A 19,984-nucleotide genomic window follows, 5' to 3' on the forward strand; every position below is an offset into this window, starting at 1 on the left:
TTTTATGTCCCGCCCGAGATACACAATTTTTAATGTTTAAATAAATGTACTATTGTTTAAATATTACTCTATTCTTTCCCGCGTGCAATAAAAATCGTTTAAATAATTATAATTTTGCCTAAAATATTAATTTATAAGCTTTAGCGTTTAGAAAAGTGAATCGCAATGTGCACAGGACGAAGTGCAAGTGAAAACTGACTCGCGAACTGTCAAAGTCGAGGAAAAGTGCGTTTATGTTTATATTACACGAGGCAACTACTCCGAAATAAAAATTCTAAAGTACCAGAGGTTTATTTAAAAATTATTCTAATTACTGCGCGCGATTCAGACTTTTTAATGTTTAAATAAATATACTATTGTTCAAATATTACTCTATTCTACCCCGTGAGCAATAAAATTATCGGAAATATTAATTTATAAGCTTTACTGTTTAGAAAAGAGGATCGCGATGTGCACAGGTCGAAGTACAAGAGAAAACTAAGTCTTGAAGTGTCAAAGTCGTGAAAAAGTGCGTTTATGTTTATATTACACGAGGCAACTACTCCGAAATAAAAATTCTAAAGTACCAGTGGTTTATTTGAAAATTATTTTAAGTACCGCGCGCAATTCAGACTTTTTAATGTTTAAATAAATGTACTATTGTTTAAATATTACTCTATTCTATCCCACGTGCAATAAAAATTGTTTAAATTATTATAAAATTACCAAAAATATTAATTTATAAGCTTTAGCGTTTTGAAAAGTGAATCGCGAAGTGCACAGGTCGAAGTGCAAGAGAAAACTAAATCTCGAACTGTCAAAGTCGAGGAAAAGTGCGTTTATGTTTATATTACACGAGGCAACTACTCCGAAATTAAAATTTTGAAGTACTAGAAGTTTATATCAAAGTTATTTTATGTCCCGCCCGAGATACACAATTTTTAATGTTTAAATAAATGTACTATTGTTTAAATATTACTCTATTCTTTCCCGCGTGCAATAAAAATCGTTTAAATAATTATAATTTTGCCTAAAATATTAATTTATAAGCTTTAGCGTTTAGAAAAGTGAATCGCAATGTGCACAGGACGAAGTGCAAGTGAAAACTGACTCGCGAACTGTCAAAGTCGAGGAAAAGTGCGTTTATGTTTATATTACACGAGGCAACTACTCCGAAATAAAAATTCTAAAGTACCAGTGGTTTATTTGAAAATTATTTTAAGTACCGCGCGCGATTCAGACTTTTTAATGTTTAAATAAATGTACTATTGTTTAAATATTACTCTATTCTATCCCACGTGCAATAAAAATTGTTTAAATTATTATAAAATTACCAAAAATATTAATTTATAAGCTTTAGCGTTTTGAAAAGTGAATCGCGAAGTGCACAGGTCAAAGTGCAAGAGAAAACTAAGTCTCGTACTGTCAAAGTCGAGGAAAAGTGCGTTTATGTTTACATTACAGGATGTAACTACTCCGAAAATAAATTCTACCAGTAATTTATATAAGAATTATTTTACGTGCCGCGCGCGATTCAGACTTTCCAATGTTTAAATAAATGAACTATTGTTTAAATAATACTTTATTCGATACCGCGCGCTATAAAAATCATTTAAATAATGATAAAATTACCGAAAATATTAATTTATAAGCTTTATGGATTAGAAAAGTGAATCGCGATGTGCACAGGTCGAAGAGCAAGAGAAAACTAAGCCTCGAACTGTCAAAGTCGTGAAAAAGTGCATTTCTGTTTATATTACACGAGGCAAGTACTCCGAAATTAAAAGTTTAATGTAATAGAAGTTAATATTAAAATTATTTTAATTCCCGCGCGCGATTCAGTATTTTCAATGTTTAAATAAATGAGCTATTGTTTAAATATTACTCTACTCTATCTCGCATGCAATAAAAATCGTTTAAATAATTATAAAATTACCGAAAATATTAATTTATAAGCTTTAGCGTTTAGAAAAGTGAATTGCGAAGTGCACAGGTCGAAGTGCAAGAGAAAACTAAGTCTCGAACTGTCAAATTCGTGAAAAAGTTCGTTTATGTTTATATTGCACGAGGCAGCTACTCCGAAATTAAAATTTTAATGTAATAGAAGTTTATATTAAAATTATTCTAAGTCCATCGCGCGTTTCAGACTTTTTAATGTTTAAATAAATGTACTATTGTTTAAATATTACTTTATTCTATCCCGCGTGCAATAAAAATCGCTTAAAGAATTATAAAATTACCGAAAATATTAATTTATATGATTACGTGTGTGTAAAATGAGAATCGTCATATGCACAGGTCTGAGTGCAAAGGAAAACTAACTCGGTAGTATTCAAAGTTAATTGAAGTTCCGCTTATGTTTATATTTCGCAAGGCCCGCAATGAAAAGTTTTAAATATTGGAATTTTATATTGAAATTATTTTAAGTTTATTGCGCGTTACCATATAATTTTTAACGTTTTTCCAAATGTACTATTGTTTAAACGTTAAATTTTTGTAGACCGCACAGATTGGAGATTTTAGAAATGATTGAAAAATTATCGAAAGTATTAATTTATAAATTTTCACATTTAGAAAGAGGGAGAGAGGGAGAGAGGGAGAGAGAGAGAGAGAGAGAGAGAGAGAGAGAGAGAGAGAGAGAGAATTCACGCGCCGGAGAGCAAAAGAAAATCAACTCAGTGAAACGTCAAAAAGACACGTTTATAAATTGTCTTAGATAAGGCCAACTATCCGTATATCCTATAAAAATTGTTAAGTATTAAGATTTTAAATAGAAATTATTTCATGCTTCTCGCGCAGTTCGATCTTCATTCAAAGTATGTACTGATTGTATTACTGTTCAAATATTAGTTTATTGTACTTTAAAAACTATTTAAATAATTCAAAAAAATTATTTATAAGCTTTCACGATTAGAAAGAATAAGTTTCCATGTTGACACATAGAGCATATAATTTAAATTAACCGTAAGAAGGGATGAATAATTTTTAAGTCTTCCCTTATCTCAGATCAATTATTATCTTAAATATAGCAAAACTTTGACGCGTTCCACTTATCTCGTAAATACACCAATTCAACTTTATTGTCATCATAAAGCCATTTGGATGTAATAATAGAATGAAAAGTTATTAATTCGCATTTATGGTGAGGATCCATTTATAAAGTATTACACAAAGTGTTGCAATATACTTGAAATCCATAAAAATGAATGAGTGTTTATACAATAAGTATTTATGTATTGAGTAAATTAAGATTATGATATAAATAAAATTAATTCATGACATTTGTCATCGTTTGCTGAGAAAAGAGTTCCGATTGCACTGCGTTAAGGAACATGGGAACGCTGTGTTGTCTCTGTAAATGACGCTCGATCAAAGTACCAAGACTCGCGGAGAATGCAGTTTCCATTAGATCAACCCCTTCCTCGCCAACGTGAAAGAAGAGAAAATCATCTGGCGATTCGGCGTATTGACTGGACAATTTGTAACGTCCCTCTTGAGTCCTGTCGACTCTCCAACCAAATAATCGATAACACGCTTGCCTGTATTCTTGAGAAGACGCTTTAAATGCTTCTTTGAGACGAGCTATCTTTATCTCATTAGTTTGCTTGAGTTCAGCAATTTCTAAATAAGACAATATTTACATATTAAATGATACGTATACATTTAATGTGGCTTGATAATTGATAATAGAATAATTTTTTACCTTGTATTTGTAACGGAGACACTATCGTTCCTGCACCGCCTGCAGCGACTTTAGCTCTAAGTTCTTCTAGCTCACGTAATAAGGCCTTTTGCTTTTCCTCGGCTTGCTGTTCCGCTATTGCAGCAGGATTCATGGTAAAGTGTAATACCCTGGCATTACTGTTAAAATCGCCTTTCAAAGCTCGATGTTCTATTTCTCCTTTTAACCTTACGATCTCCTCTCTTAACTCGTTGCATTCCTCCTTTTGATTATTACCTTCTACAGATTCCAGATCAGCCTCTAACTTGGCAATCAAGTCCCTTAATTAAACATAAAATTAATATATTATTTTATTTACTCCTATTCTTCCCATAGGCGTTCTATGGATCGAATTATATTATCACGAATACCTGTATCCTTCTATAGTACGTTCTAATGCAGGAACTCTTTCGAGCATCGCATTGCTACTGTCGACGGTCATTTCTTTTTCATACAAATCCAATTGCTGCCTGTAACTGTCCCTTTCTCTTGTGACAAGCATCATTTTCTTTTGTAATCTGGTAACTAACTTATTCAATTTTTCTTTCGACGATGTCACGTCTACGGCCAATTGTTTAGCCTGCTCATAATTCTTAGACAAATTTTGACACTCCCTTTGTACCGCATCCAGCTTGGATTTCAGCTGACCTTCTTCTGCCATTAAAACTGCTTCTGCTTGTTGAAGTCGATTTAATTCACGTTTTAACGTAGATGGTCCACCATTGATCCCTATAGATTCGTATTCCGAAAGTCGAAGCAATAATTCGGATCGTTTAGTTTCAAGCATCGCAACTTGCTGCTCAATTTTCTCGGTATGCTCTAGCCTGTAACGTACATTAGAAAAATGTATGTAAAGTGGAGATACATGACTTTTCAATAATATTAACAAACCAACATTTGTTCAAGATCGATACCTTTTAGTTATACTAGCCATTTGTTCCTCTAAAAGTAATTTTCCTCTAACTGATTCCCTTAAAACTGTTATCGTATCCCTAGCTATATTCAATTCCTTTTCCAATTCGCTCGCTTTTGCTGCTCTTGCAACTAATTGTTTACCCTCCTCCCAGAGTGCCTTTTCCGACTCCAACTTCTCCATTTTAATCTTCAAGTTTTGAAGTTCTACATTTTGCAACTCATAATCTTTCTGAGACGCCCTACATTCCTTCAATTTTTCTTCCAATTGAGCTATCCTATCTTCGGCAGCTTGTAACTTTAATTGAGCATCCGCCGCTTGAGTCATGTCGTCTTTTGGCGGAGCAATAGTTTTCTCTTGTGCAGGCGCATTTCTAAGATTCTCCAAAAGTTTTGCATTTTCATTCAATAGCGTTACAGTTTTTTGTTCTAAATTTACTTTTACCTAATCGTTAAAAAAGTATAGAAAGATAGAGGCAACATATATTGTGATTATATTTGACGACTTAATCCTAAACTTTAGACTTTACCTGAAATAATTCTTTTTCTGATACGGCTTGTGCTTCGCGTGCTTCTTGAATGGTTCTTCTGGCAACGTCTAATCTCACCTCCAATTGCTTAATCGTTTGCTTTTCTTGTTCTACTTGCATCTCTAAAAGGCTTTTTTCTTTTTCAAATACCTCTTCCATTTGCCTTCGTATTTTATGAAGTTGCTGAACTGCCGCCTCTTGATGCGACAATCTTGTCTTTAAAGAAACTACCTGTAGAGATAGATAAATTCGATAAACAATGTTTCAATATTTATTGAAATCTAAATTTATCTAATATATAATTATAATTATAATAATAATTACTTCTCCTTTCAATCTTCTCCATTCCCATGAACTACCAGGCACAGGATCATTCTCGCTTTTATTCGGAATAACGGGATTAGCTGTATCATCCAGTTTTTGACGTTTCGGTGAAATACTGCATGCATCGCTATTATTAAACATCGGTGGATTATACGCTGTACCCGAAAGACGTACGGAAACTCCACTATTCCGGCGATAAGCTTCTGATCCAGATCGAAGGTCCTTAATCATTTTTATAACACTTGTAGGATCCTTGTCATCCATCTCTACGTACATATATATATATATATATATTTACATATATATATATTTACATATATATATATATATATTTACATATATATATATATATATATATATACATACATATATACATATACATACATATATATAATATTTACTCGAAAACTCGATACTTTACTCGTATCCTTCCTTCACAATCATAAAAAATATTGCCGATCGCTAATATTTCCTAACCTAACTTTAACAGAATTTAAACTTTGCGTCATCCCAAAACGGGTAAATATGTTTTGTATCTCTTACTACACCAATTATTGCAAAATTATAAAACGCACAACTTCATGAATGTATAAAAATGGGCTATACCGTCATCTGGCGTTGGTCGCAACGTAATGACTTTTGAAAATCAATATACACTTATTACTATTCTTTACTACAGAAATTTTGGAGACTGTTCGTAAAGTGAATTCTTTTCCAATCACCGAGAAATAAAACATCATTTTCGTCATGTATAGATGTTCTTGTATACTCACCTTGGGGAACAAATACAGGTTATTCGTATCGATACAATTTGGTTGAAAGTTTAAAAAAAAAAAAAAAAAAAAAGTACTTTTTCTTTTTTTCTTTTATATACGTAACGTCAGCTGTCGCTGCAACAATACGCGCGAGTTTTGCCGCTTTGATATTTCAGAAAAGCAAAATGTACGCGCTCGAGCAAATATTATATATATACGCCTCCATTTCTTTTTTTCTCTTTCTTACGAGTGCGCGTGATAAACTCTATTAAAATATTGTGGCAACCTCGCTGCGACTGTTACGCCTCCTCCGGCAAGACAGATAACTAACACGCCTAGGCGCCAGCAAACGCACACGTGGGAAAGCAACGATAACAAAGTGAGAGACAACAAAGGAGACGAGGAAGAAAAAAGAAATCATTTTTTTGATTTCTCTCGAAATCAAAACAGCCATAGTTGTTTAGAGTGAAAGTCTGATTAAAAAACTGACATAGTTAAAAGAAATATGTGACAATGATTACTTGATGTGCAAAGTTTCTTTCTACGCGGCGAACTGTCACAACGAATGTATTTTTATTATTTGCGCCCTCTGTCAATCGTATCGTGTACATGAGAAAATGTCGCAACACTTGATGAACATCTTTTGTGAATGGATGATCATATCTTCACGTTGAAACGCGCGACAATAAGATATTAAAAGTTTGTAAAAATACACATGGATATTTTTGAGGAAAATGTATCGACGCCATTACGATCGCCGAGGTAGGATCGTCGGGTTCGCCATTAAAATTTAAATATTACGCCGACAATAATAGCATATCGGCAATCGATTGTAAATAACTCCTTTAATTTTATATTTAAATGACGAAAACATAGAGGGAGCAAGGATAGTATACGTTCCAAATTAAGAAGTATCTAAATACGAAAAAAAATATGTATTTCGATTTAATACGTAGTAAGAGATAAATCGGAAAAGAATCGGGAACTATTCCGTAAAGTTCTTGTTACGCGAACAAACGCCACTATATTTGTAAAAGGTTACGGGCGACTATACGAGGCGAGTCCAGAATAATGACCAAGCTATTACGTTTGTTTGTCCTCTTTGCATTCGTAACAGCGAACACCCATGGATTTACAAACATTTATCCAAAATTGAAGAACTATGTTCTTAATAAAAATGTAGACGTGGGCGAGGCTCTTTTTCTAACACCACTTATTGAAACTGGAAGGATCGACGAAGCTCGAAAGAAAGCTATTGTTGAGCACAAGGAGATAGGTGCGGTTAGCAGTTACTCCGGATACTTTACAGTAAATAAGGAATACAATTCTAATTTATTCTTCTGGTTCTTCCCCGCAGAGGTGAGTTAAACAATTGACAATGGTAAAACTGTAAAGAAAAACAATATCCATTAATTTTCATTACTTTTTGTCGTTCAGCATAATCCAAAGGATGCACCAGTGGTATTGTGGTTACAAGGTGGTCCAGGAGCAACATCCTTATTTGGTTTATTCATGGAGAATGGACCATTTTTCGTTACTTCGAACATAACGCTCGCACCGCGTAAATATTCCTGGAGTATTTCTCATAATTTAATTTACATTGACAATCCGGTTGGGACTGGATATAGTTTCACTAAAAACGATAAAGGTTATGCCAGTAATGAAACTCAAGTTGGAAGGGACATTCATAACGCTTTAGTACAGTTCTTTAAACTCTTCCCAGAGCTTCAGAAGAATGATTTTTTTGTTACTGGGGAATCATATGGCGGCAAATATGTACCTGCTGTTTCTCATGCCATCAAAGATTATAATATTAAGGCAGAAACTAAAATAAATTTAAAGGGTTTGGCGATAGGAAATGGATTTACAGATCCGGAACACCAACTTTTATATGGCGATTACTTATATCAACTTGGTATAATAGATTTAAACGTGAAGAACTTGTTCCAGCAATACGAGAAGAAAGCATGCAATTTAATCGAGCAAAAGAAATATGTAGATGCTTTTGAATTGTTTAACACATTAGTCTTCGGTGATAACAATTCTCCGTCTCTCTTTACGAATATAACCGGTTTTAATTATTACTTTAATTATTTACGAACAAAAGATACTAACGAATCCCAATGGATGTCAGAGTGGGTGCAGAGGGAGGACGTTAGGCGTGCGATACATGTAGGCAATTGTTCCTTTAATCTTGAAACTAAAAACGTTGAAGATCATTTGAAAGGAGACATCATGCAGTCTTTAGCTGTATTGATATCAGATTTGGTACAACATTATAGGGTACTTATTTATAATGGTCAACTTGATATTATTGTAGCATATCCGCTCACTGTTAATTATCTGCAAAATTTGAAATGGCCTGGCGCAAAGAAATATAAAATTGTCGGTCGTAAACAATGGTGGGTTCAAGACGAGTTGGCTGGTTATACAAAGTCTGTCGATAATTTAACGGAAGTTCTTGTGCGAAATGCAGGCCATATGGTCCCTTATGATCAACCTCGTTGGGCTCTTGATCTTATTACTCGTTTCACGCATAATAAAAAATTCAAATAAGCTCCGATATAATGCCAAACCTATGTGATACTCTTTGTTAAAGGCAGTGAAGCTATTTTTATTACTTTTCGTATAACAATGTATAGATTTATAAATAGATGGTAGAGGAAAAGAGTTGAAAAGAAACAAATGTATAGAAATCAGAATAAAGTTATTATGTTAAACGCAAAGATGATAAATTTAAATTTCTGATAGTTACCAATAATCATAAACTTTTATTATTTCATAGCTTTGTACATAAACATATTTATCAAAGTTCCGTATATATATATAAAAAAGAAAGCTTTAACAACAAATTGTTTGAGATATCATAAACTTATATCTTCTATTTTGATCATTACCTTTTATAATATGGCAGAAATATATAAAAAGTAGGAGCTTTTATTTGTATTGTAATAAAACATTGTATAAATGTGCACGATGTGTGTGTGTGTGTGTGTGTGTGTGTGTGTGTGTGTGTGTGTGTGCGTGCGTGCATGTGTGCACGCACGTACGTATATATTACGCATGAACATCAGTCGCGGTGAAATGCATTGCACCATTTACTTAAAGATAATTGTAAATTATCTTAGATCAGTTTCCTATACAGGATCGCTTTACTTCGATATTGATAAATATAAACTTAAAAAAGTTTAATTAGTTCTTTGGAAAATATATATCATATGAATGATTTGATAGCTTATTATTTACTAGCTATAACAATATAATTGATTATATAAATCATCGTTTATTAATTCAACTTCATTCGAGATCATTTTCTTTAATCTAAATATGGCAACAGAAATTCATCTACTATTGATATATTTTTGTGCCATCCGTAATGAGGTACTCCTGGCACAGTAATAATATCCAATTTTCCCTGTTCATCTAGAATTTTCAGACCAATGAGATCGTCCTGATAAATAGATCTATCGCGCAATTCTAAAACCGTTTCATTCTTATCGTAGTATCCAAATTGACTGCTTTGCCACGGACTAATGACACCATCGTCAGGACCACCGATCAGTATCATACGGTTTAATTTTGCAAGGCCCGATTTGAAGACTGTTTTATTGGCTTTCTCATTATTCACGTATGGTAAAAATTTACTGTACTTAAAGTATAACTCCTAAGATAATGGTAATAATTTTTATTAGACATAATGCATATAGGATGCACTCAAAAGTAAATAAAAGAAAGAAACCTGATGGTGCGGATCATTCCAATAATTTCCAACGCTTGTGAGTTGTCCAACTTTGGAATAGAACAATTCATAGGCCGTTTCGCATACCAAATTTGGAAAGAACAAATGCAGGAAACGGGCTATGGGAGGATATATTGAATCGATTAATATCGCAATAGTTGAAATTTTTTCTTGAATATATATGGAATAATATCATCTGCCTTACTTCCGTACTGTCCTGCTTGAGGCGAACTTAAGGAAATAAAATTCCTTACATTATGTTCAGGGAATCTTTGTAAAATGGCTCTGGCAAGTAAACCTCCCTGACTATAGCCTATCAAATTTATTCCTTCGGGAAAAGCTGCACCTATAGATATAACATCCATTCCTATTTCCTCTACTTGACGCCACATAGGTTGTAAGCTTTCCCAACCAGCATACCTAACGGTATTATAAACCTGACTTCCAGGATGCATCTATGAGGATAATTTAAAGGCTTCAATTAAAAATCAAAATTATTATTGTATCATCATAAAAGTTCCGCTGAAAGGTTTTCAAACATTGGACAATGGGTCCAAAATACCTGTTCGCTTTCATAGCTATTAAGCCATTATTTTAGTATTATATTACCAACCATGTAATATAATAGCGACATCTAGATAATCTTTATATTATTCTTTCGTACAACTTACCTCTTCTATTCTGTTACTGATAAGCTCCATGCTATCACTACCTGTAAGTACCCCATGGATTACTACCACGGCGTGATAGGATTTAGCACCATTGCCGCATAATATTAGCGTTGATAGGAAAATATTCAAGGACCAGAGATATCGTACAATCGCCATGTTTTAATATATTAAATGATACTTCCCAAGCGAATGAGAATGTACCTTTTGAACTTGCAGTAGCGCCAAGTTAAACGAAAAAAAGCGGTTGAATTGCATAACACGCATTCAAGTGGAATTTGTTAGATTTGATATCGATAACGACGTAATCCTATTTATCGATACAAATGAATTATCAACGTCGGGTAATTGAATTTTCGTACGACATAAATCGTACGATGATAAGTGTTAATAAGTAGCAAAAGTAAAAGTTTTTTTACCATATTCAATTTCTCGCGCACATTTTTCCTTCGAACAAAAGTCGATCTTTTCGAAAACCAAAGGAAAAATATAACGATCTACTTCCATTAATTTGTTCGACGAATGAACAAAATGATTCTACATCGCAAATAATATCTTTTGACATTATCGAATCTAATAGGAATAGCCGTCTATGCGTATGTTAAAGTTTATACGGAAGATAACAATAAAATGAGAGCGATTTTGATTATAGTAAATATTTAATCGTATAGGGCAATAAATATGTCAAAAGGGTGAATCTCCCGTTGACCGTTGTTAGTATACCGAGGCATACCGTATGCCTCGGTATGTGAATTATTATGAGATTATACGTTCGCTATCAACAGCGATATCATCGATCGCTTTTGCTCGGCTTTCAACGGTTTACGATGAACGGGAGAAAAGAAGGGAAAATTAGAGAAAAATAGACGCGCCGACATCCAAAGGAATCCAATTGCATACGGCAGTAGTGCGTTGGCGAATGTAGCGAGTCGCACCCTAATATTGTACTTATGGGAGAGTTTGTATGGTAGGTGGCGGGGCACGTGGCGTTTCCCGTGCTCTGTCTGACCATACATCACTCCGCTCTGACATCAACCCCCGCTTCGTGCTGAAGCTCGTGCTGGAATAGCGCGACGTCGAGCGCATTGTTTCGAACGGCGTCATCCACGGCGATTATCAGGCTTTTGCCCTTCGAACAACAACCCCTTTTCTCTCATAATGCTCGATCCTCCCTCCTTTCATCCTCCTTCCACCCTCCCTCGCGTCAGCCGCCTCTTTTCATAAACAGGAGAATATTATCAGCTATTTGTAAGAGTCTTTCATACATAACATAATGACACAAGCGAACATATTGCACGTATTTACGTGTCGATCAATGACTTATTTGCAACTGGATTAAATCGAAGATTTCTAAACTATCGTTAGCGTCTTCCTGTCCGAATTAGAGCAAAAATTATGAGAGGAGAAGGAAAGAAGAACGTGGAGAAGAGGTAGAAGGAGGAATTGAGAGCTAAAAAGCGAGCGAGCGAGCGAGAGAGAGAGAGAGAGAGAGAGAGAGAGAGAGAGAGAGAGAGAGAGAGAGAGAGAGAGAGAGCGCGCGCGATAGATAGCCGGCTAATCCAATTCTACGCTCAAACTCGATCGAAAAAAGCACGCGCAGCCACAAGGCAACGAGCAAGGCTACCGTCGCTCCATGTATCTTCTTTTTTTTTGCATTTAATCAAGGATATTCGCGGTCGGCTGGTTCGCTATTTTAGTTCACCATGTGCCAACCGAGGCGCACAACCACCGTCCCTGTCCATACCACGGTGATGTGGATGAAAGAATCTTCGTTCCTTGACCTCCGTAAGAGATCTTTCCGAGTTTCTTTTCTACACCCTCGTACCAAAGAAATACGTCGGAATCGTAGCAAGAGCTATGACTCGATTGGTCATGCTCGTTCAGAGTTAATTCATTTCGACGCTCGTCGAGTACGTTTTACAAAGAAATTTTAATCCCGATTATAATGTAAACGTAAGCATATTTGGACATTAATTTTGCGAATTCAAATGTACAACGAACACTTTGTACATCGTACAAACGAATCAATTAACAATAATTATATAATAATATTTGCAAAAATATTGAAAAACCTCGAAGGATTATGATAAACCTTTCTAACCGTGCATACATTTTTTATTTTTATTTATATATTTATTTATTTTGTTTGTTTTTTTCTTTTCTTTCTTTTTCCTTCTCCCTTTTTTTCTTAAATCCGGCAAGCAATTGGCAGAGAGAAGCGTAATTAATTAATTAATTAACGATCGGACGTGTTTTAACGATTTTTCATTTGTCGTTTACAAATCTACATCTGAATCGAATTCAATATTTTGCTATAAGCATGCGCTAATGAATCCAGAGACAGAAAAATAATGAATAACAATAAGAAATTAATATGAGTTTGCACATACTATTGAATGATAAATGGAGAGTAACGCCGAGTGCAGAACGTTAAACGCAATTGAAAGTTCGACAGGACAGGAACGTTAACGTCCGTGAACGTTCGAGGAAAGGATCGACTAACGGAGAGTCCATTTAAGCTACCGTCGTCAGTTCTTTGGTAAGTACAAAGACGCACGATGGCAAAGACGAAGTGGGTGGTACGATGTCGTAGAAACGACCTGGAGATTAGCGTTAATTACAGACTCGAGCCGTTCCGGGGTTGAGACGGGGCGTGAGGTATTTGTCACTCGGCACTGCTCTGCTCTTGGGTTCCTGCTCCTGCTTCAGCTCCGACTCCTCGTTTTGAATATTAATAACCTCGACGGTCCTTCGCTAGCACCCTTCCTCGCACCTTTCGCGACATCCGATGAATTGTGTGGCAGAAGACGCTACTCATTACGTTGACTGTCTGATTTCATCGTCGTCGTCGTCGTCGTCGTCGTCGTCGTCGTCGTCGTCGTCGTCGTCGTCGTCGTCATAAAAATTAATCGCCATCGTTATCGGCGACGATTATTTCGAAGATTTTATTATATGAAGATTTTCCATTAAATTTGATAAAAATGTCACGACGAAGCGCAAACTTCGATTATTTCATAGAGATTATTCATTTCGTCGAATCATTCGAGAATTACGTATAACTCACCAAGTTGAATCATCCATTCAAACAGTCTATCTTTCTATGATTCATATATACGCTCATCTCGTTTCGAGTTATCTCTCCTCGTTGATAGGGGCCAAATAGCTTCATAGAATCTCAGCGAACGAAGTGAGAAACATTTCAGCTCGGTTCGTAGTAATAATAAAGAAAGAAAATACGAGAAAGAGAGAGGGAGAGGGAGAGGGAGAGAGAAAGAACGAAGGAATTCTTTCTTCGTATATGGGGCTCTTATTGCACACATGAAAGTATATATAGGTATATACTATTTTACAAAAAGTTTGAAGAGTATCCCCGTGGTCGCCGTTATCTCGTTCACGAGAAGCGTCGATCAAATCGATATCATCCTCTCGTTCTCTCTCTCTCTCTCTCTCTCTCTCTCTCTCTCTCTCTCTCTCTCTCTCTCTCTATCTATCTATCTCTCTCCCTCCCTCCCTCTTTTTCTCGTTCTCTTCTTTTTTGCTGCCGATCCCTCCGATGGTGGTCCCATTTCCGCGTAAAACGCTAAGATATTCAAAGTCGGGAAATAGTTTATTCATGGCTGGCTTGGAGAATTTAGAAAGATATTGGAAGTGGCCCAGGAGAAAGAGCGAGAGAATCGTGAAGGAGGAGAAGAAGAGCGGAGGTCTTGGGAAGGAGAAAGAGAGAGAGGAACGATATTGGTCGGACGGAAGTGTCCCCTCGGGGAAACGGGAAAACGGGAGGAGCGTCGTCTCTCCCCCCGATCCGATAAAGCGAAAAGAGGGACCCCCTGTGGCATGGCCACCACTCCTGCGCCATGGCATCACGTGACATCGGAGGCCACCAATAAAATTCAAATAAACTCCACCGTGCATACTAAATTATCACATCTTCCATTACCTGACGGCCCATGCCCATTGACGGCCATCCCCGAACGACTTTCCGTTCCATGGGAAACGCTTACCTATCGGAACTATCATATTTTTGGCTATTTTTCTCCGCCTTAGACGATCGCCTCCTAGGTATGTATGTAGTTCGCGTGACAGTAGTAAGAGAGTAATACCAAAGTATAGGTACACCGTTTTAGGACTTATCTCGCCCTATCGCGATGCCATTGCTTCGCGATCAGAATTTGTATTTACAATATGAAATGTTTTTCGTTCGTAATACCATGTGCGTATAAAGTTTCGTTATTTTCTAGATGACGGCACGTATGGATAGCCACTTTCTTTCCAACCACAAGGAAAATCCCAGGGTACGGCCAGCTGCTACGGTTAATAGATTTTATGATCCGCTGGATGATTTCATTCGGCTTCTTATTCGTGTTCCTTAGAACGTATGAAACGCGCGTACGCAAACGGGAATGGGCTTGCATGGGCGTTAATTAATAACGAGCATTTCTCATTTTTTTCGTTTCTTCGATCGTTTGTTTCTTCGTTCGTTCTCCGTTCAATTAACTTAAAGAGAGACGTGACTCTTAAGTAGCCTTAAGTAAGTATACTTACTAGCAATGGTTGCTTCTTTATGTTCGACAAAAGGAATTTCTTCTTTCTCGCGTTGATTGATGATCTCCAGGAGGAGAACGATCTTCATTTTTCTTAAGACGCGCCTAGGATCTCCGTTCGTTTCTATATAATCGCGCAAGATATTTCGGCGGATAGGAGATGTGGTTAGGTCAATCTTTATTGTGTTACGCGCCAATTATGAACTCAAGAATGATAAATGAAAGAGAAAACACAGTTGGGTAAAGTGAATGGTAATGCATAACGAGTAGGCATTCTTAACGAGAACTATCGTTTTCAATACATACTTTGCTCGTACCGCAGTAATAAACAATGTAAATGATCGATCTCATCGACGAAATCTCATTGCGATAATCGTACATCGAACATTATTATTCTTGCCGTTTCGATTCGAAATGCAAACGGTAGCTACTCGTTCGAGAGGGTCCAGCGGCAATGATGGAAGGGAGTTGGAGATCAGGTGTCCTTTCCCAGGAACGCCCCAGATTTCAACATTACTCAACGAGGATCAACCTGCCAGAAGAGAGCCCATTGTTCGCTCTTACGCCTCCGGGTTTTCTTCCGCATCGGGGAGTACGCCGTCGTTCCGGTTTGGCCATTCGTGTATGTCGTACGATGTCGCGAGCATTTTTTTTCCCGGCACGTCCATCGTGCTCGTTAAACATCGTCCTTTGAAATATCTTCCAACGACACGACCCTGACGGACGACCCTGAACGTTCAAGATCTTAGTACGTACGTAGTACCGTAAGTCGTTATCTCGTCGTAGGCAAAAGTTACGTGCCAAGTTACGTCATTCAGTTTGAAAACGTTTTTAGAGTCGGAAAAGCGAAACAAAAAGGAAAAAAGTTTCGTTGTTTTTTCGCTTTGCTTTTTTTTTTTCCTTTTCTTTTCCCTCCCTCCCTCCCCCTCCCCCCTTTAGGTACACCCGGAAGAACGGAGTTTCTAATTTAAGTCTCATGAATATTGAAGCTCACTGGACTTTTCATTGGAGTAAACGGCTTAAGGCAGAGAAGAGAATCGTCTGAACCTCCGAACGAAGTTGCCGGCATGTAAAACAATTAGTAGCCCGACCGTGCCCTCTACCTCCTCCTCCTCCTCCTACTCCCATCCCTACCACCCTCTTCTATCAGCTTGTCTACGCCCCGACTATTAGTATAATCGCTGGAGGCTACGACCCTTAGCTACCCTCCAACGGTTCGGTTTAATTCTTACGGAGTTAAAGCGAGCCCTACCCCATCCCTTTTCTATTCGACGACGGCGACAACGACGGCGACGACGACAGCGACGACGACTTTGTACTTAGCTTCGAATCCCTGGTTTCCTGTCGATTGCGCATCCTTCATCGTCGTGATATAAATGTGATATATAAGGATTGGATTTCTATTTTCGAACGAAGGAACGAAGGAAATCATAGTAAAAGAATATTCCTATTCGTACATTTCCTATGTTTGTTTTTATTATTGCTTACAGATGTGTATGTCAAAACGAATATCCTCTATAGGCCAATGGAAGAAAGAGAGCCGACGATGAAGTTTCATATGGTTTATGTTTTTCGATGAATCGATATTAAATGTAACACCGTTTCGGTGCGTAACTAATTGATTTCGGTGACGGGAAAGAGGGTTCGAGGAAATCGGAGCAACGACCGTATCGGGGGTTGCTATATCTATGGGGTACCCCTTTGCATTATGGATGCACCTGATTTCACACTTGTTCGTTCTCGGTACTATGAACCACACCACGAATATCTACGATATACTATACACGTACGTAGGTATACGCAAGGTCTTCGTCGCGGAGACCAATCATACAAACGGCCGACAATTTGCCGACCCATTGTAAATCATTCCCCTTTCGTTTTTATTTGCGTCTATAATCGATCGTCTTATGTAATTCGCTGACAAAGTACTTGGTTATGTATGTGTATGGCGAATTTGCATTTACCTTTGCGCATATCTTACATTATTACTTATTCGTATCTTTATTCGTATCTATATAAATCTGAATGTGAGTTTGTCGCGACAGACAGAAGATAACGGCCAAATTGAGATTCACTCCTTTGAGTGGAGCATTATTGGCCGGACGTCCGAAATTGGTCGTGTAAAGGGGCGCGTAATCCCTGCCACGTGTCGACTACTATAAGTCTTGCGACTCGAGTATCAGTACGCCTAATCGTCCTGCCCGGCTCTCTCCTCTACCTTCTCTTTCTCCACCCTTCCTTCACTTTCCTAAGCGACCTACGTGCGGCCGCAAAACCCACTTGAGCCGTCCGTTCGTTCGTTACTCGTCATTCAATACCAATTTGTCCATTTACCGAGATTAGAAAGGAACTTGAAAGCGATGCTAATTCGAGCGAACGGTACCTTGCACTTTCTAATTTACGATTCACCCCTCCGCCGCGCCGTACCGTCGCTTATTGCTTTATATCCCGCTTTCATAGATTACCATAACCGAGTGTTGAACCGTGTCGAGCCTTCAGCAAAGTATTTTATTCTTCAGATTTTGCAAGGGATTTTTAAGTAACATCATTTAATGCTTTCTCCAATTACATATAGATCACGCGTCACATTGCGGATTTTAGCATCACTTCAGTCATCTCTTATTTGTAGAGATTTTGGCTTAATGATACCACGGAAACGCGCGGAAAATAATAAAGAAGGTACATAACTTACTTATAAATATCTTTTCATTTTTTCTTTTTTTCTTTTTTTTCATTTAAATTACATAGGTAGTAAAAACAATGCTCGAAATACTTTCAAGAAAATAAACAAAGAAAGAAAAGAAAAGAGAGAAATCAATAAATTTTCATCGTAAAAGTGATCGTCCGATTTCTTCTTCGATTAAGCGGTCAAAGGACCTTTGAGTGTAGCTCCCTCGTAACTCGATTCGCGAATACGCGCGAGCACGCCAAAAAGGACATCGGTGGTCTGACATATGGCTGGCAAATTTGCCGGCAGGGTGGTAGTAACAATATTTACAGAAGGCCGCGCCAGCCCCCGGTGTTTTGTTAAGACTACGCAGCGTGCACATCGACGTAGCTTCGGGGGCAAGGGTGTCACTTTACGGCGGGTAATCCCTCGTAATACTCTTTAGCGAATACCATGCCGCGAAGTGATATTAAGTCTCTTACATCCAATTTCTTTCTTCCTCTTTTTTCTTTTTTTCTTTTTCCTTTTTTTTTTTTTTTTTTTTTTCTAGGGAGTTACACCTTATTCGAAGTGATTAGCATTTTGATCGTGGCTTCTTTTTTCTCTTCATTTCTTTTATGATCTCTATAATTCTAATTAAAAGGAAATCGAAAATAAACGAAGGAATTCATTCGTTTTTTTATCGAACTATCAAAGGAGAGAATCACAATTTTATATATCTACTCATTGAAATTAACATCAATGACTAGTATCTGTTGTTGAACTCGTCAAGTCTTAACATTGGGGCTTATGAAAGGAAGAATAATATTATCGTCCACGATGATGTCCATGATTTACACTCGTTTAACAAATGTATAAGTTAGCGAGTACATATTCGGCAAATCGGGATCGAGATATTGTAAGTATAACTCGTGAAATGCACCGTGAAACGGAGGGTGCGCGGTATAACGCGGATCTATTTGCTTTAGAGCTTGGCAATCACATCAGGGTGGTCCAAGCAATGTGGGCCACGGTCAAGATTAGCGAAATCATAATCAACCGATCACCGTAGGGGTGCAAATATATCAACCCTCTCTCTCTCTCTCTCTCTCTCTCTCTCTCTCTCTCTCTCTCTCTTTCTCAAAGGAGAAGAAGGAGGAGGAAGAGGAGGGAGTGTCAAATGACAATTCCTGTGGGACTAAGGGATCCGAATTGATTTTTTTCGCACATACATCAAGACACTTCTTGATCCTTGTCTCTCTTTCTCTCTCTCCCTCCCTCCCTCCCTCTTCCTCTATCTTTTTGAGAGCGACACGTGACTCTAACGAGATTATGGACCTGCGACACGGTTCTACAAATTGAATTTTAACGAACAGCTTTTGAATTTTCTAGGAAGAAATTAGGAGATCATCGTCTCTTTACAATACGATATACCATTATTCGATATATAAAAAGTTAGATAGGCATTTCGAGTTGGAAAGTGGAAAGATAATTAAAAAAATAAAAGTTTATCCGGAAATTTTTGTGAATTTTGTTAGCAGAAAAGTACAGTAGAATCAAACCGAGCTCGTATAGATAGAAAGAATGAACGGAGGATGCTGTCCGGTCTCGATAGCCGTTTAAGATTTGCGCGAAGCGTGAATGAAAGAGGGCGTGGGAAACGACGAAGTGGCTACGTACGCGGATAGTGTGTGCTGACTTGCGACCGGTCTCTCGTAATTGCTGTAATTTTGCCGAGTGATTCACACATGAGGATCGGCGCTGCCCTTTCCGCAGTAACGTTCTCGTGTGCGTTGTTTGCGTGCATGCGCGAACAAGTGCGTGCGGTGTGCGACGTCTCCGCAGCCGCCATTCGCGCGCGAGCGTGAGCGCGAGCGCATCTGCGCGGGATTTCGGAAACAATTGCCGACAATTCTCGCCACTTGACTCGCTGCCAGCGATTGACGTGAGAATCCGCTTAGATGCTCATATAAACTCCGCCGCGGAGCGTATGAGGTCATCTTCATTAAATCGTTCTCCGCTTAATGACAGATCTCATTTTTTTCCCTCTTCCCACCGCAATACCTCCCCCCCCCCTCTCTCTCTCTCTCTCTCTCTCTCACTCTCTCACTCTCTTTCCTTCCCTTGCTCGCTTGCTCTTTACTCACCTTTTTTTTCGTCAACTAGCG

At 37.6% G+C, this 19,984-nt stretch overlaps 3 protein-coding genes across 5 annotated transcripts; 1 reads left to right on the forward strand and 2 right to left on the reverse strand.

Annotated features, from left to right (window-relative positions):
• Positions 1-3,029: 3,029 nt before the first annotated feature.
• LOC124952093 (mitotic spindle assembly checkpoint protein MAD1) lies at positions 3,030-6,748 on the reverse strand. 3 transcript variants are annotated; one of them, XM_047501442.1, is made up of 7 exons: positions 6,240-6,748; positions 5,467-5,732; positions 5,143-5,373; positions 4,615-5,057; positions 4,072-4,524; positions 3,683-3,981; positions 3,030-3,600 (listed from the first exon to the last, which is right to left on the reverse strand). In XM_047501442.1, the coding sequence occupies exons 2-7, from the start codon at positions 5,728-5,730 to the stop codon at positions 3,248-3,250; spliced, it is 2,043 nt and encodes a 680-aa protein (XP_047357398.1). In that variant the 5' UTR covers positions 5,731-5,732; positions 6,240-6,748; the 3' UTR covers positions 3,030-3,247. The 3 variants fall into 3 exon arrangements, with proteins under 3 accessions (XP_047357398.1, XP_047357400.1, XP_047357399.1); XM_047501444.1 differs by having other exon boundaries at positions 5,467-5,688; positions 6,240-6,746; XM_047501443.1 differs by lacking the exon at positions 6,240-6,748 and adding an exon at positions 5,851-5,865.
• LOC124952094 (venom serine carboxypeptidase) lies at positions 6,559-8,947 on the forward strand. The gene is made up of 2 exons (XM_047501445.1): positions 6,559-7,580; positions 7,659-8,947. Exons 1-2 carry the CDS (start codon positions 7,293-7,295, stop codon positions 8,775-8,777), a joined length of 1,407 nt encoding a protein of 468 aa, XP_047357401.1. The 5' UTR covers positions 6,559-7,292; the 3' UTR covers positions 8,778-8,947.
• Positions 8,948-8,972: 25 nt separating this feature from the next.
• Positions 8,973-10,840, reverse strand: LOC124952095 (lysosomal thioesterase PPT2 homolog). The gene is made up of 4 exons (XM_047501446.1): positions 10,632-10,840; positions 10,166-10,415; positions 9,961-10,079; positions 8,973-9,885 (listed from the first exon to the last, which is right to left on the reverse strand). Exons 1-4 carry the CDS (start codon positions 10,785-10,787, stop codon positions 9,538-9,540), a joined length of 873 nt encoding a protein of 290 aa, XP_047357402.1. The 5' UTR covers positions 10,788-10,840; the 3' UTR covers positions 8,973-9,537.
• Between the last annotated feature and the right edge of the window lie 9,144 nt (positions 10,841-19,984).

The sequence above is a fragment of the Vespa velutina genome, chromosome 10 (genome assembly GCF_912470025.1).
Source record: "Vespa velutina chromosome 10, iVesVel2.1, whole genome shotgun sequence".
In the NCBI taxonomy this organism is placed as follows: domain Eukaryota; kingdom Metazoa; phylum Arthropoda; class Insecta; order Hymenoptera; family Vespidae; genus Vespa; species Vespa velutina.

What these genes read in the sequence shown, in the direction of transcription:
- LOC124952095 (XM_047501446.1), bottom strand. Translation starts at nt 10,787, where the DNA reads ATGGCGATTGTACGATATCTCTGGTCCTTGAATATTTTCCTATCAACG. An exon ending in TCAGTAACAGAATAGAAGAG is followed by an intron (nt 10,416 to 10,631) that starts GTAAGTTGTACG and finishes TTATCCTCATAG; the next exon opens with ATGCATCCTGGAAGTCAGGT. An exon ending in TCAAGCAGGACAGTACGGAA is followed by an intron (nt 10,080 to 10,165) that starts GTAAGGCAGATG and finishes ATCCTCCCATAG; the next exon opens with CCCGTTTCCTGCATTTGTTC.
- LOC124952093 (XM_047501442.1), bottom strand. Translation starts at nt 5,730, where the DNA reads ATGGATGACAAGGATCCTACAAGTGTTATAAAAATGATTAAGGACCTT. An exon ending in GGAGAAGATTGAAAGGAGAA is followed by an intron (nt 5,374 to 5,466) that starts GTAATTATTATT and finishes CTATCTCTACAG; the next exon opens with GTAGTTTCTTTAAAGACAAG. An exon ending in GTCTCCGTTACAAATACAAG is followed by an intron (nt 3,601 to 3,682) that starts GTAAAAAATTAT and finishes TGTCTTATTTAG; the next exon opens with AAATTGCTGAACTCAAGCAA.
- LOC124952094 (XM_047501445.1), top strand. Translation starts at nt 7,293, where the DNA reads ATGACCAAGCTATTACGTTTGTTTGTCCTCTTTGCATTCGTAACAGCG. An exon ending in TCTGGTTCTTCCCCGCAGAG is followed by an intron (nt 7,581 to 7,658) that starts GTGAGTTAAACA and finishes TTTGTCGTTCAG; the next exon opens with CATAATCCAAAGGATGCACC.